We start from the raw sequence: 16,024 nt of genomic DNA on the forward strand, positions 1-16,024 counted from the left end.
AGTTTTTGCCATAAACATGTTTACCTCCTGAGCCAGACAGACCAATATAAGGCATTGTCCAAAATTCATATACCAGTTGTCAGATCACATACAGCTTATCACATCTGATACTTCCATTGAGTATGTATGTTTCACCAGTCAGACATACCAAAGCAAGCAGGAATGGCAAGATGCATGGGGAAGTTTTACAGTGAAGCTCTAAATAATATGGTATGGGATGAAAAGTCATGATTAACAGAGCCATATACGAAAATGAGTATTTTATTGATATTGGGTAAGGATTATGGCAATAGGTCAATGTGCAAAGTGTGCGCAAATTGTTTAGTAGTGCCAACCTGATTTCGGAGCTTGATTTAAAGAATTGTTATATTTTTCAAAGCAATTAGTAAATAGATTGCAGTCTTGAGCGGTATGTGTCATAATGGAGATACTTCTACTTCATTTGTTAGAGTATCATTCTGAATGAGTTGAACCAATTTATTTATTTATTTATTTATTTGATGGCCTCATAACATTCAGTTTTTGGGCATTGTTATAGCTTCAGGTCACATATACATTGTGATACAGGATTGTGTTAATTGTTCTTCTCTTATCACTTAAAGGTAAACACACACATTGATATAAATGGCAGAGATCAGAAATTATCAGTTTCCAACTTATAAAAAAAAAAAAAAACTTGTGGCTACATACACTAACAGTTTATATGGAGATACAGCAATTTGAAACCTGTTATTGAAGAACAGCATTTCCCTAATAATAATTACTGTACTTAAGCTCATTCTTTCAGATGTTTAAATTAAAATCAGGCGGTAGTCTCTTTAAAAAACTGTCCATATTGTATGTGGATTACAGTCTGCAGCCTTTTTACTTATGTAAATCTGTGGAAGTGTTCCCTTGCCTGTATGTTGTAGTTATGTGTGTACTGTTCATTACAATATGTTCTGGATATAGTTTCATAAACATGACTGCCATGCAGGATGTACACCAAGTAGTTAGTTAGTATTTTATATTTTTTTCAAATTTATTATCAAGGCCCTTGTATTTTGTCTTGTATTTTATATTTTCTTCAAATTTCTTTTCAAGGCCCTGTCTTGTTTACATTAGCTTTTGTAGTCTAAAAAGCCTGTGTGCACAGTCAGCTGGCAACTCACCCCGGATCTCAATATCAAACTGGAGGTAGGGTTTGTCAATCAGAGATATATTTGCCATAAGGTATCATGATCTAGGAAGGCTGGAATCTAGTTTGGTGATTACATGTTTGTACTGATTTTCTTACAAGTATGTTCTATATACTCTTTTCTCAGCTGGTGTTCATCCACAATTATAACCATTAATTTGTGTTTATTTGCATAGCTAAGTGCCAATGGAGCTGGTAATGGAGTAAAATTTATATTTAGATTATAGCGAAGCAGGAACAGGATTATCACTGTCTTCTCTTAGATTACAAGTAGATTATTTGCAGTAAGATGAGGTGACAGAATACTGCAATTGATTTCATTACTGTTGGCAACAGTTTGTATATCACTGCCCCAGCTGACAAGGGATGTGTTATCAGAATAGCTTACGATCTTGCAATGTTGCATTTTAATTAAATCATTAACATGCACAAGGAGCAGAAAAGGTCTTAATGTATTTCTTTGAGGCACACCAGATTGAAATATCCTGTAGCTTGATTTAGGTATTAGCAATTGTTCATTCCTATTATATGTCAGCTTAAACCATTTCTCCTCTATCTAGTTTGTTTAATGTGTCATATACATAGAAAATTTGCTAATGCTGTTACAATAGATCTTCCTTTTTTCAAACAGTACTGTAGATTGTTGAATATATTATGCCTGCTGAAGTATATCCAGACTTGATTTAATGTTACTTTCTCTATAAATTTGCACAGTTCTGAATATACCAATATTTATCTGTAGTTTTTACACAATCTTTATTCCAGTCTTACATGATGGGAGAACTTCACGTATTTTCAAGAAATCACAGAATTCTCTATGGCAGAGGAAGATATTTAATCATTGTGTCAGTAGTTTGACTAATTCTCCTCTGGATTCCTACAGCAGCTTAGATAAAATGTCATCCTAGCTGCAAGACATTTTAGCTTGAAGTTTTGAGATGATTGCTAGGAAGTTTCTCTCTGTTATACCATGGACAAAAAAGATAGCCCCTGTTTATTACATTAAACCTGAAATGTAAAATTGGGTGACCAGTCATATCTATTATATGTTCCAACTGCTCTGAACTTTTGTATGATTTTTTCACTCACTTCTTCTGTGTCATTTATTATTTCATAATTTCCTTTTAGCAATATGCTTTTGTATTTACAGTATTACTGTTTCTTACATTGATTATGCATTATTTCCCAGGCTGTTTAACTAAGACTAACAGATCTGTTTGTTTGCAAAAGGCTGTAGGTTACTTTCGAGGTCCTAAGCACCACAAGAACTATATATATAGACACACAAACATACACACACAAAATTCTGTGGGGCTGTGGGACAGAGACACTGGTGGTGGCTCTATTATGAAACATTCATCATCCATGAGTCCAGTGGAGCTCATGCAAGGCACAATGGCAGGCAAGTAGTATTGTACACAGTCATCATATATATGTAACAAAAGTGCTGGCAGGTCAATAGACACACAAACATACACACAAAATTCAAGCTTTCGCAACAAACGGTTACTTCATCAGGAAAGAGAGAAGGAGAGGGAAAGACGAAAGGATGTGGGTTTTAAGGGAGAGGGTAAGGAGTGATCCCAATCCCGAGAGCAGAAAGACTTACCTTAGGGGGAAAAAGAACAGGCACACACACACACACACACACACACACACACACACACACACACACACACACACACACGATTTCCATTTCCGTTTTTCCCACATCACTGAACATTTTAGCCGCTTCCCACAGGTTTTAACGTCATTATTTCTTCGTCAGACAATTGTTAGACTCATTTTCATAATCTGCCACCACAAAACCACTCCTTTTAATACATTTACACGCAGTTTTTTCGAAATTTTCCCGAATTTCTCCACCCTTTAACGTGTTTTGGCGGCAACACAACCACCTAACCTTTGTGCACATCGTTGTCTACCAACCCAAGTTCACCAGGGATGGATATGTGTGTGTGCGCAAGTGTATACATGTCCTTTTTTCCCCTTAAGGTAAGTCTTTCCACTCCCGCGAATGGAATGACTCCTTACCCTCTACCTTAAAACCCACATCCTTTCGTCTTTCCCTCTCCTCCCCTTCCCTCTTTCCTGATGAAGCAACCATTTGTTGCTAAAGCTTGAATTTTGTGTGTATGTTTGTGTTTGTTTGTGTGTCTATCGACCTGTCACCACTTTCGTTTGGTAAGTCACATCATCTATGTTTTAGATATATTTTTTCCACGTGGAATGTTTCCCTCTATTGTATGTATATATATATATATATATATATATATATATATATATATATAGGGAAATATTCCACGTGAGAAAAATATATCTAAAAACTAAGATGATGTGACTTACCAAACGAAAGTACTGGCAGCTGGCAGCTTGATACATACACAAACAAACACAAACATACACACAAAATTCAAGCTTTCGCAACCAACGGATGCTTCATCAGGCGCGGGAAAGAGAAAAGGATGTGGGTTTTAAGGGAGAGGGTAAGGAGTCATTCCAATCCCGGGAGCGGAAAGACTTACCTTAGGGGGAAAAAAGGAACACACACACACACACACACACACACACACACACACACACACACACACACACACACACGCGCGCGCGCCACACACACACACACACACACACACACACACACACACACACACACACCCGCGCGCGCACACATCCATCCATCCGCACATACACAGACACAATGACTCCTTAACCAAACATTATGACCACTTGACCACTGACCTACTATTGATATAAACTACAATAGCAACATTGTCTAGTGAGGAACGACTGCTACTCAGACACATGCGTGGTGCATGTAGTACCAGTGAACGTGCAGTTTGCTTATAGAATTGGGAAGGTGAATGATCTGAGTTTGACTGAGGGGAGATTATGATGGCCTGGAGGCTCAGCATGAGCATTTCAGGAACTGGATGACTTTTCAGGTGTTTGAGTAATGTTGTGGTGAGTGTCTTCAACATGTGACGAAACCAAAGTGGAACCATGTGCAGTCATCATGGGGTTGGGTGGCCACATGTTGGACAGCATAGGCTGGGCAGATGGTAAAACAGTACAGGTGGTGAACTGTGGTGGAACTAACTTCATACTTCAATTCTAGGAAGAGTAAAAGTGTGCCTGAACACACAATACACCAAACACTCCTAAAGATGGAACATCACAGCTGACAACCCATACATGTGCCAACATTTGCCAAAATTAACACCAGAACATTACAAGTATGATTGAAATAGGCACTGGACCATCCACACTTGATGTTGGTTCAGTGGCAGAGTACTGAATGGTCAGATAAATCCTAGTACCTTCTTCATCATGCTGATGGGAGGCTGCAAATCCATCATCTTCCAGGAGAACTGCTCCTTAAGAACAGTACTGTGGGATGGAGACACTGGTGGTGGCTCTATTATGCTCTGGGAAACATTCATCATATATGAGTCCAGTAGAGCTCATGCGAGGCACAATGACAGCCAAGAAGTATTGTACACTGGATGCAGACCATTTACACCCATTACATACCACATACATCCCTTCATGACAATCATGTTTCCTGACAGCAGTGGTATTTTTCAACAATACAGTGTGCCACGTCACAAAGCCAGATGTGTGATGGAGTGTGTGAGTTCCGATTGATGTGCTGGTGCCCCAATTCACCAGACCTCAACCTGATCAAATACATCTGGGATGTGATTGAATGTGGTGTCAGGCCTCATAGACCCCCTTCCTGGAATTAAAGGGAATTAGGAGATTTGGTTGTAGAGAAGGGGCGTCAACTCCCTCCAGTGACCTATCGAGGCCTCATTTCTTCCATGCTATGATGTGTTGCCACTGTTATCCATGCCAAAGGTGGACATACTGGCTGTTAGTTAGGTAGTCATAATGTTCTGGATGATCAGTGTATGCATCAACAATGAACAAAAAAAGGCATAAAATTAAGAGAAGGAAAATATGAACCTAATGACAGAGAAGGGATTGAGCTGTTTCAGAATTTCATCACGTTAGTTAGTTATTTATATTAAAAACAAAGATTCCAAGACTTACCAAGCGGGAAAGTGCCGGTAGATAGGCACAAAAAAAAAAGACACACACAAACACACACACTAAATTTCGAGCTTTCGCAACCGGCAGTTGCGAAAGCTCGAAATTTTGTGTGTGCGTGTTTGTGTGTTTTTTTATTGTGCCTATCTACCAGCGCTTTCCCACTTGGTAAGTCTTGGAATCTTTGTTTTTAATATATTTTTCCCATGCGGAATGTTTCTTTCTATTTTATTTACATCATTAGTTAGATAGATAGATAGACAGACAGACAGACAGACAGACAGACAGATAGATAGATAGATAGATAGATAGACAGATAGATGATCCATTGATCAATAGCAAGGAAAATCGTTATGATGTGGACCATGTGAAATGCGCAAGAAATACACACAGGAAAAAAGTTCTTTTTTTGTTTACAGAATAATGTTATACCTAAATATTTCTATTATTTATCTCATTCCCTTAAATGACACAAAATGAATATATTATATCCCCAGATTTATTTATCCATATTCAAGAACTCATCTACGGTATAGAAGGAGTTGTCAAGAAGGTATGATTTCAATTTGTTTTTGAAAATATTACTGCTGTCTGTCAGACATTTTATTTCATCTGGTAAGTTATCAAAAAGTTTTATAGCAGCATATTTTACCTCTTTCTGTGCCAAAGATAGGTTAAGTAAAGGATAGTGTAGGTCTTTCTTTTTTCTGGTATTGTAATCATGAATGTCGCTGTTGATTTTAAACTGGTCCACGTTGTTGAGAAAAAATTTCATTACTGAGTAAATGTACTGTGAAGCAGTTGTAAGAACTCCTAACCTTTTAAACAGATGCCTACAAGATGTGTGACTATGAACCCCACACTTTATTCTAACTACTTTCTTTTGAGCAGTGAATACCTTTAACCTAAGTGTTGAGTTGCCCCAGAATATTATTCCATATGACATCAGAGAGTGGAAGTATGCTAAGTATGTTAGCTTACTAATTTCTACATCCTCAAAATTGGAAATTATTGTGATTGCAAAAGTTGCTGAACCTAGTCGCTTTAGGAGATAAAAAATATGAATTTTCCAATTAAAATTCTCATCTATATGTACACCCAAACATTCGGTATGCTCTACCTTGGCTACTGACTTCTTTTGATGTGTTATGTTTATTGAAGGAATTATACTTTTTGCAACAGAAAATTGGATGTACTGTGCTTTTTCAAAGCCCAGAGCAAGCCCATTCGCAGAAAACCAATTAATAACTTTTCCAAAGACCTTAATTGTATCATTTTCTATCATACTTTCTTTTACTGGATTAATAATTATGCTTGTGTCATCAGCAAACAGTGTCAGTTCAGCATCTTGTTTCACATAAGAAGGGAGGTCATTCACATATATCAAGAACAGGAGAGGGCCCATGATTGACACTTTTGGAACACCTAATGTAATTTCACCCCAGTTAGATGAAGTGGCAAACTCATTTGAATCACTTGAAGCATATAAAGAGACTTTTTGCTTCCTGTCCTGTAGATGTGACTTGAACCACTCATATGCTGTTCCATTTATACCATAGAATTGTAATTTCTCCAACAAATGTCACCAGTAGGAATATTCTGTGACTTTACTATTTAAATACTGTATTATGTGTACAGTGAAATTGTATATTGCTGTATCAGTGGAACAGCATTTCTGAAATCTGAACTGTGATTTACTAAGTATCCCATTGCTGTGGCATGGCTAATCACTCTTGAGTACATTACTTTCTCAAAGATGTTTGAAAATGCTTTAAGCAAGCATACTGGCCAGTAATTACTGACATCTGTGGTCTCCCCCTTTTTGTAGAGAGACCTGACAATGGCATATTTTAATCTGTCTGGGAAAAATACCCTGAGTCAGTGGTGCATTACATATGTGACTCAAAACACCAGCTGTAATTGCTCCACGTTGTTTTAATAACTTGTCAGATATGTCATATACTCCAACAGAACATTTATTTTCAAATATTTAATACACCACTGGCCATTAAATTGATACACTAAGATGAAATGCAGATGATAACCAGGTATTCATTGGACAAATATATTATACTAGAACTGACACGCGATTACATTTTCATGCACTTTGGGTGCATAGATCCTGAGAAATCAGTACCCAGAACAACCACCTCTGGCCATAATAACAGCCTTGATACACCTGGGCATTGAGTCAAATAGAGCTTGGATGGCGTGTACAGGTACAGCTGCCCAAGCAGCTGTAACATGATACTACAGTTCATCAAGAGTAGTGACTGGCGTATTGTGACAAGCCAGTTGCTTGGCCACCATTGACCAGACATATTCAGTTGGTGAGAGATCTGGAGAATGTACTGGCCAGGGCAGCAGTTGAACATGTTCTGTATTCAGAAAGGCCCGTACAGGACCTGCAACTTGTGGTTGTGTATTATTGTGCTGAAATGTAGGGTTTCGCAGTGATCAAATGAAGGCCGGCCGCTGTGGCCGAGCGGTTCTAGGCACTTCAGTCTGGAACTGCATGACCGCTATGGTTGCAGGTTCAAATCCTGCCTCAGGCATGGATGTGTGTGATGTTCTTAGGTTAGTTAAGTTTAAGTAGTTCTAAGTTCTAGGGGACTGATGACCTCAGATTTTAAGTCCCATAGTGCTCAGAGCCATTTGAACCATTTGAAGGGTAGATCCATGGGTCATACACATCTGAAATGTAACGTCCACTGTTCAGAGTGTCGTCAATGCGAACAAGAGGTGACCGAAATGTGTAACCAATGGCACCACTAACCATCATGCTGGGCAATACACCAGTATGGCGATGACTAATACAAGCTTCCAATGTGTGTTCACAGCAATGTTGCTAACCACTGATGTGTCCATCATGATGCTGTAAACCGAACCTGGATTCATCCGAAAAAATGATGTTTTGCCATTTGTGCACCCAGATTCGTCGTTGAGTACACAATCGCAGGCGCTCCTGCCTGTGATGCGGCATCAAGGTTAATCGCAGCCATGGTCTCCAAGCTGATAGTCCATACTGCTGCAAACATTGCTGAACTGTTCGTGCAGATTGCTGTCGTCTTGCAAATGTCACCACCTTTTCACTCAGGGGTCGAGACGTGGCTGCACGATCTGTTACAGCTATGCAGATAAAATGCCTGTTATCTCGACTGCTAGTTATACGAGGTCGTTGGGATCCAGCACGGCGTTCTGTATTACCCTCCTGAACCACTGATTCCATATTCTGCTAACAGTCATTGGATTTTGACCAACACAAGCAGCAATGTCATGATATGATAAACCGCAATCGCGATAGGCTACAATCTGACCTTTATCAAAGTCGGAAATGTGATGGTACGCATTTCTCCTCCTTACAGGAGGCATCACAACAATGTTTCACCAGGCAATGCCAGTCAACTGTTGTTAGTGTATGAGAAATTGGTTGAAAACTTTCCTCACGTCAGCACGTTGTAGGTGTCGCCACCAGCCCAACCTTGTATGAATGCTCTGAAAAGCTAATCAGTTGCATATCACAGCATCTTCTTCCTGTTGGTTAAATTTCATGACTGTAGCAAGTCATCTTCATGGTGCAACAATTTTAATGGCCAGTAGTGTAATTTTCCTTATTTCACAAGAGGTTGTTAGATAAAACTTAATCAGACTAAAATTTTTCAAAACTGGCTCTTCCATGTACTGCCTGGCTTTTTCTTTTGAACTATTCTCACCAATTTTTTCTCCTACACCTAAGAAGTGATTGTTAAATACATTGGATACCTGTGTACTGTTGGTGAAGATAGTCTCATTCTCTTTAACAATAATACTACCTACCCCAGTGGAAACTTTTCCTGTCTCCCTTCTAACAACATTCCATTGCGATTATTGCTGGAGTTGTTAATTTCTTCTCTAACATACATATTTCTTGATTTCCTTACAAATTTTCTCAGTATGTTACAATAATTTTCTCAGTATGTTACAATAATGTTTATAGTGTAAAACTACTTCTGGATCTTTTCTAGTTCTTGCTGTCTCATACAGTTCTCTTTTTCCTTCTGAAGACACTTTAATACCTGTAGTAATCCAAGGTTTCTTAGAAAAGTTTGTAGTGTTACATTTAGTAATTTTATTTGGAAAACAATGTTCAAAAAGGGATATAAATGTATCAAGAAATATGCTCCATTCATCATTAGCATTCGGATCATTATATACATCTTCCCAGTTTACATTTCCTAAACTTTCTCTGAAGTGATCTATAGATACTGGGTTGAGCACCTTCACACTTTTACTTAATGGTTTCTGAAGTGTACACACTGTTGGGTTTTGTAAGTTAATCAGTAGTGCATCATGGTCAGATAATCCATTTACCACAGGGAAAGCATGTGTTTGTTCTACAGCCTCTTGCTATACAAATACATTATCTATTAAAGTATTTCTGTCCTATTAATAACTTCTTCATAATAGGGAGTCAAACTTTTTTATGAATAGCTCCCAATCTTGTAATGGAGACCTGTACACTGTTGCTAACCTCAACACAACATTATCTAGCTGAATTTCACATGCAAAAACCTCAAAGTGCTGATCAACACAAAATTTGCTTACTTCAACAGTTCTGTTGATGATTCTGGTTGTTTTAGAGATCACCAATTTGTGAGTCCATGATAAATCAGGAGGAGGTGCACATATATGCCCTTCAGTGCTGATCGGTTTGTAATTGTGCCCTTAAAAGAAATCAGGCCTTGTTTATTGTGCAGAAATTCTGTTTTTTTAGTGTCCTTCCTTTTGTCATATCCATAATCAATGATCAATGATATCTTTATTTTTCTGTGTGTGACTAACTTAGAAATGGCATGTCTTGAAATCTATTACATCTCAATTTTTATTTACCACTATGAGAATATTTTACTCTCATAAAGTGATAAATATTTTCTCATACTTAAACATATCAACAGATTTGCTGTTAATATTATAGTGTAATCCACTAAAAAAATTCGTTCTCTTTAAAGCCGACATAGGTAATTGGCAGATAGAAAAGAATGAAATACCTGATGAATATAATGGTGGTGAAGGTGGATTTGTGCCATTTGGAATTGCTGGAATTATCAAAGGAGCAGCAACTTGTTTTTATGCATTTGTTGGCTTTGATGCTGTAGCCACAACAGGTCAGTAAAAGCTGTACTAAAGGTTTTGCAAACAAAATTCAGTTATATGTTTCATTAACATCTCCCTTCTTTCAGGAGAGGAAGCTATAAATCCACAGCGGAACATTCCTTTGTCTATTATATTCTCACTGATAATTGTATTTTGTTGCTACTTCGGAGTTTCATCAGTGCTTACCCTCATGCTTCCCTACTATCTACAGGTATAACTAGTTGACTATTGTTACATTTTTAAGCAAATGTGATTGTTGCTTGTCATCAAGTTTCACACAATTTAATGTGACTGTAAGGGAAACATTAAATATATAAAGGTGTTAAATGTTTTACTGATATGACTAATAAAACGTAACTTTACTACAATCTTTAGTAAATATTCTGCATTTAATACAAGATTTTCTGTTTTAGGATATGAGTGCCCCACTATCGTATGCATTTCAAAAGGTTGGTTGGAACTGGGCAGGATGGATCATAAGTGCAGGTGCGATATTTGGTCTTGGAGCAAGGTATGAAGAAAATAACTTCATTGCATTTTTATCACCTTTTCAGTTATTAAAATTAGATTACTTTAGTTTTAAATGAAAAAGTCACCACTTTTCTAACCTTCTTACAGCTCATACCTTTGCATAAAGATTTTATCATATAGTAAATTACAAAATGTTACTGATTTCACTGCTTGGTGATAAATAGGTTGTTATTTGTACAAGAACACCTTGTGGAGGCCTGTTTATAGAACTAGGGTTATTAATTACTGCTTCCAAATAAATTTATTCCTTAATAAACTTGTTGTTAAGCAACATCTCTTTTTTTCAAACAAACAGCTCACTTCATGGAATGAGCACTAGAAATTAGAATAATCTTGGGAAAAGATTTAAAGTCACTTAGGTCCTGAAAGGGATCCTTTATTCAGAAACACACATTCTCAATAACTTGCCAGCAACCACAAAAAGCTTAACAACTAATAAAGTTCAGACAAGAGGAGGCTTAAGGGTTTATTGGTGGCCAACTCCTTCTGATTCATTGATAGATTCCTTAGTACAGAGTGTCAATTATTGAACTATAGAAAATAAAATAATCATAACTTCTGAACAGTTTGCATTAGCACATTCAAACTGCATGCTTGGACATGTGGCATGATGGGAATTAACATGTGCATGCACGGATTGGTTTAGCAAAAAAGCCCACTTTAATTTAGATGGATTCATCAATAAGCAAAACTGGCACATTTGGGGGACTGAGAATCCGCGTTTCATGATCAAGAAGTCTCTTCACACTCAACAGGGGACTGTAGGCTGTGCAATGTCCAGTCACGGAATAATTGGTGCAATATTCCTTGATGGCGTAGTGACTACCAAATGATACATGAATATTTTGGAAGATGATTTCATCCCCATTACACAAAGTGACCATGATTCAACAAGGTGTGAATCATAGAAGGTGGAGCTCAACCATATCAAAGCAGGAGAGTTTTGATGTCCCGGAGAAGCACTTTGAGGACTGCATTCTGGCTCTAGGGTACCCAGAGGCCACTGCCATGGGCCTTGATTGCCCACCATATTCTGTGGCTCTGAATACATGTAAGTCCTTTTTGTGTGATTCTATTAAAGAGTAGGTGTACAGCAAGAATCCAAAACCATTGCTGAGCTGAAAACGGGCATTCAGGAGGTCACTGACAGCATCGATGTTCAGATACTTTAGCAGGTCATGCAGACTTTCACTATTTGTCTGTACCACAGCATCACCAATGATAGCAGGCATAACCTAAATCTTAATGTCTGTAGTGATGTTTACATGTTGAGTAAACTGTGTGTGTGCGCCACAGTTTGTAACTAATTTATGTTTTTTTTTCCATCTAGTTCAATAATTGTCACCTAGTGCATTCAGCTGGTTTGTAAATGTTACTAATAGTATCAAATAATGTGAGTATTAGCACTATCTGACTTTGTATGGTCTTAATTTTTAAATAACCACCAAAAATCACTTAAAGAAAAAAGCTGGATTTAATAATGAAAGAAACTTCAATAAATATGTACAGTTCCAGTAGGAGATTATAACTACAAATGCTCTGAAATATTATTGTGGTGAGAAGGTAATGTATGGAATGAAAAAGAGAGAGTGAGACAGGAAGAATCTTGAAGACGGGGAAAATTTTAAAGGAAGTTTTGGCCACAGGAATAAAGAAAGGAATAATGCAGTTTCATATTGCATTGACAGTGGGAACTTACAAACAGAGCAAAAGCTGAAAAAGAGATAATGGGGAGAGACAGTGTCATCTTTTCTACCTCCCCCCCCCCCCCCCAACCCACCCCCACCCCCACCATCACCATCACCACCTAAGTAACTATCACCTCACTTTCTTACTGGAAATGGAGATATCATCAGAACCAACAACATTTAAATAATCCCATGTATGTGTGCTACAATGCAGGTTTCCATTTCCAGAGTTCATACACTTTACTTCATTTGAGACTAGAGAAGCTCATAAATAGACAAATCAGTTAATTGTTTCCAGAAGGAGATTTTCACTCTGCAGCAGAATGTGTGCTGATATGAAACTTCATGGCAGATTAAAACTGTGTGCCAGACCGCGACACGAACTCGGGACCTTTGCCTTTCACAGGCAAGTGCTCTGCCATCTGAGCTACCCAAACATGACTCACACCCCGTCTTCACAGCCTTACTTCTGCCAGTATCTCGTCTCCTACCTTCCAGCCTTTACAGAAGCTCTCCTGCAAACCTTGCAGAACTAGCACTCCCAAAAGAAAGGATATTGCGGAGACATGGCTTAGCCACAACCTGGACGATGTTTCCAGAATGAGATTTTCACTCTGCAGTGGAGTGTGTGCTGATATGAAACTTCCTTGCAGATTAAAACTGTGTGCCGGACTGAGACTTGAACTCGGGACCTTTGCCTTTTGCGGGCAAGTGCTCTACCATCTGAGCTACCCAATCACGACTCACGCCCTGTCCTCACAGCCTTACTTCTGCCAGTATTTTGGAGACATGGCAGAGACATGGCTTAGCCACAGCCTGGGGGACGTTTCCAAAATGAAATGTCCCAGGCTGTGGCTAAGCCATGTCTCTGCAATATCCTTTCTTTCAGGAGTGCTAGTTCTGCAAGGTTTGCAGGAGAGTTTCTGTAAAGTTTGGAAGGTAGGAGACGAGATACTGGCAGAAGTAAGGCTGTGTGGATGGGGCATGAGTCGTGCTTGGATAGCTCAGATGGTAGAGCACTTGCCTGTGAAAGGCAAAGATCCCGAGTTCGAGTCTTGGTCCAGCACACAGTTTTAATCTGCCAGGAAGTTTTAGTTAATTGTTTTTCCCTACTAAAATTTCTGGATCACATTTGTGGTTTGCTTAGAATAATACTTGTGTGAACATTAAAAAAAATTAAATTCCTAAAAACTGTAAACAAGACAGAATAAAATTCTGACTGCATTTTAAGAGAATGATTTTGACTGTTGGTCACCTCTGTTTCAGTTTCCTTGGGGCAATGTTCCCACTTCCAAGGATAATCTATGCTATGTCATCAGATCGTTTGCTTTTTCCATTTTTGGGAAAGGTGCATCATAGATTTAAAACTCCTTTCATTGGAACAATTTGTGCTGGCACTATCACAGGTATGAAAATTGAAATTTTAACTCTGATTCAACTTTTTTCTTGTTGACTGTATCATATTTACAGTGCCTGACAAAACAAGAGGAGCAGCCAGAAAATTTCATCAGATGTCAATTTAGCTTTGTGCACATACACCCCATAGATGAATATGAAAATGATTAGAACTGCAGTCTTCTGTGTTGGGTGGAAAGGTCACCAGGTGCATTAGAATTGTTTATGTTTAGTGTCATTATCACGCCTGGTATGGTGTATGAGGCTGAGAACAGTGTCAGATGTTGATCATTCAACATGAGGAACACAGAAATGCTGTGTTATCATCTGAGTCAGCATTATCAAGACCTGACAGACTTGAAAGGGGAATCATTGGGACCGACATTTATTTAGCTAGCTGACTGATTTGTGCAATATCTGTTTTTGGGGCATTCAGATGTGACAGTGGCCCAATATTGGACTGCTCAAGATTGTGAGGACAGGCATACTTGTCATTAATATTCCAGTTGATTACATTTGTGCACCAACCATATTGTAACCCTTTCATCTCTGCACCTGCCATCCAAGAATAAATAATGGATTTCCCGCAATATACTGTGTACTGTGTCATCCTGCACCTTTGGTCAGAGGCTAGGGAACTACCATTCCATGTGTATGCTGCTGTTAACACCACAACACAAATTTGGAGTGGTGCCACAACTGGGAAGCATGGACTCATGGAAAATGTGGCCTAACCAGCCTCAGGAGAGGATACAATGTCTTTATATTCTTCCCAACAGAATCAGGGCATGCACTGAGGCCAGAAGAGGTGACACATCATACTGGTAAGAGGGTTCATACTGCCAAGTTCTCTGTTAATTTGACTCGATTTTATAAACGCTGCATCTCAAACCCTTGCGACCCATGAAGTTTCATTTTGTTTCCTCTTTCCCTTCTGGGTGATTCACTTTATTTTTGTCAAGCAGTATAGTTGTAGTTCACTTTGCAAGTTGAATATTTGAGCCCTTTGAAAATAACTTCAGTAACTAAACAGCCACTTCCAGTAGTCTGATTTGGCTGGATGCAAAAGCCCATATGGTACATTTCAAAACCAAATATTGAAAATGTGTGGAAATTAAAATACAACATAGGAATCTACCTGTGAAAGAAATTGACATGATCAAATCCTGGGGACTAAATGTGCATAAGAACTTGAGCTCCAATCATATACTGAGTTCCTATCAAATAAAAAAAGCAGTTTTGCATTTGTAATGCAAATACTAACAAATTCCACTGACTTGAGTACATGAAAAATTGCTTATCATAGTTATTTTGAATCTGTCATTAGATATGGGATAATTTTCTGGAGAAATTCAAGTAGTGTATCTCAAAAACTGAAATTGCAAAAGAAATTTGTCCAATACGTATGCACTGCACAGCAAACAGATACTTTGTCGCCCATTATTTCAGAAACTACAAAACCTAACTGTTCCCTCCATTTACATTTATAAATTTATAGTCTTCCTATACAGCAAACAAAAATTATTTGAGGATAATCATTTTAACCATACATTTAATACAAGACATAAACATGATTTTATGCCACCCACACACCAGTTGACATTATATGGACGGGCTCCACAGTATATGGTGATGACAATACAAAACATGTTAATGGGCAAACAAATATTCAATATTAAGCCAGAAATTTTAAAAACAAGGCTACAGCAGGTTCTGTGGGAAAAATGTCATTATTCAATAGAAGAAGTCATAGAGTATGAAATGATAATTTGAGCAAGGGGTAATTAAATATTAGATTTTATTGTATGTATATATAACAAAATTGTATGATGACTATGGTGCTGTTTGTTAGTATCACTGATCTTTGTTTATGGTGAAATTTTACCACAGTTTGATGGTTTTGCCTCCTGTACCTGAGTCAAATGATTTAGAGTATGTATGTATAAACCACAATTCACAATGTAGAATATAACTTTTAATTAGAAAAGTTAAGCCATCACTTTGATTTTCTTAGATTAAAAGTATTGTAGAATAGAGATTATTAACA

General features: G+C 38.0%; 1 protein-coding gene across 1 annotated transcript in view; it reads left to right on the top strand.

Annotated features, from left to right (window-relative positions):
• LOC126353931 (high affinity cationic amino acid transporter 1-like) overlaps window positions 1-16,024 on the top strand; it is a 139,568-nt gene that overhangs the window by 67,699 nt on the left and 55,845 nt on the right. Inside the window, exons 6-9 of the mRNA XM_050003192.1 lie at window positions 10,219-10,374; window positions 10,450-10,574; window positions 10,777-10,874; window positions 13,849-13,988. Coding sequence (XP_049859149.1) covers window positions 10,219-10,374; window positions 10,450-10,574; window positions 10,777-10,874; window positions 13,849-13,988 — 519 coding nt within the window. The remainder of the gene's footprint in view (window positions 1-10,218; window positions 10,375-10,449; window positions 10,575-10,776; window positions 10,875-13,848; window positions 13,989-16,024) is intronic.

Source organism: Schistocerca gregaria, chromosome 3 (assembly GCF_023897955.1).
Source record: "Schistocerca gregaria isolate iqSchGreg1 chromosome 3, iqSchGreg1.2, whole genome shotgun sequence".
Classification (NCBI taxonomy): Eukaryota; Metazoa; Arthropoda; class Insecta; order Orthoptera; family Acrididae; genus Schistocerca; species Schistocerca gregaria.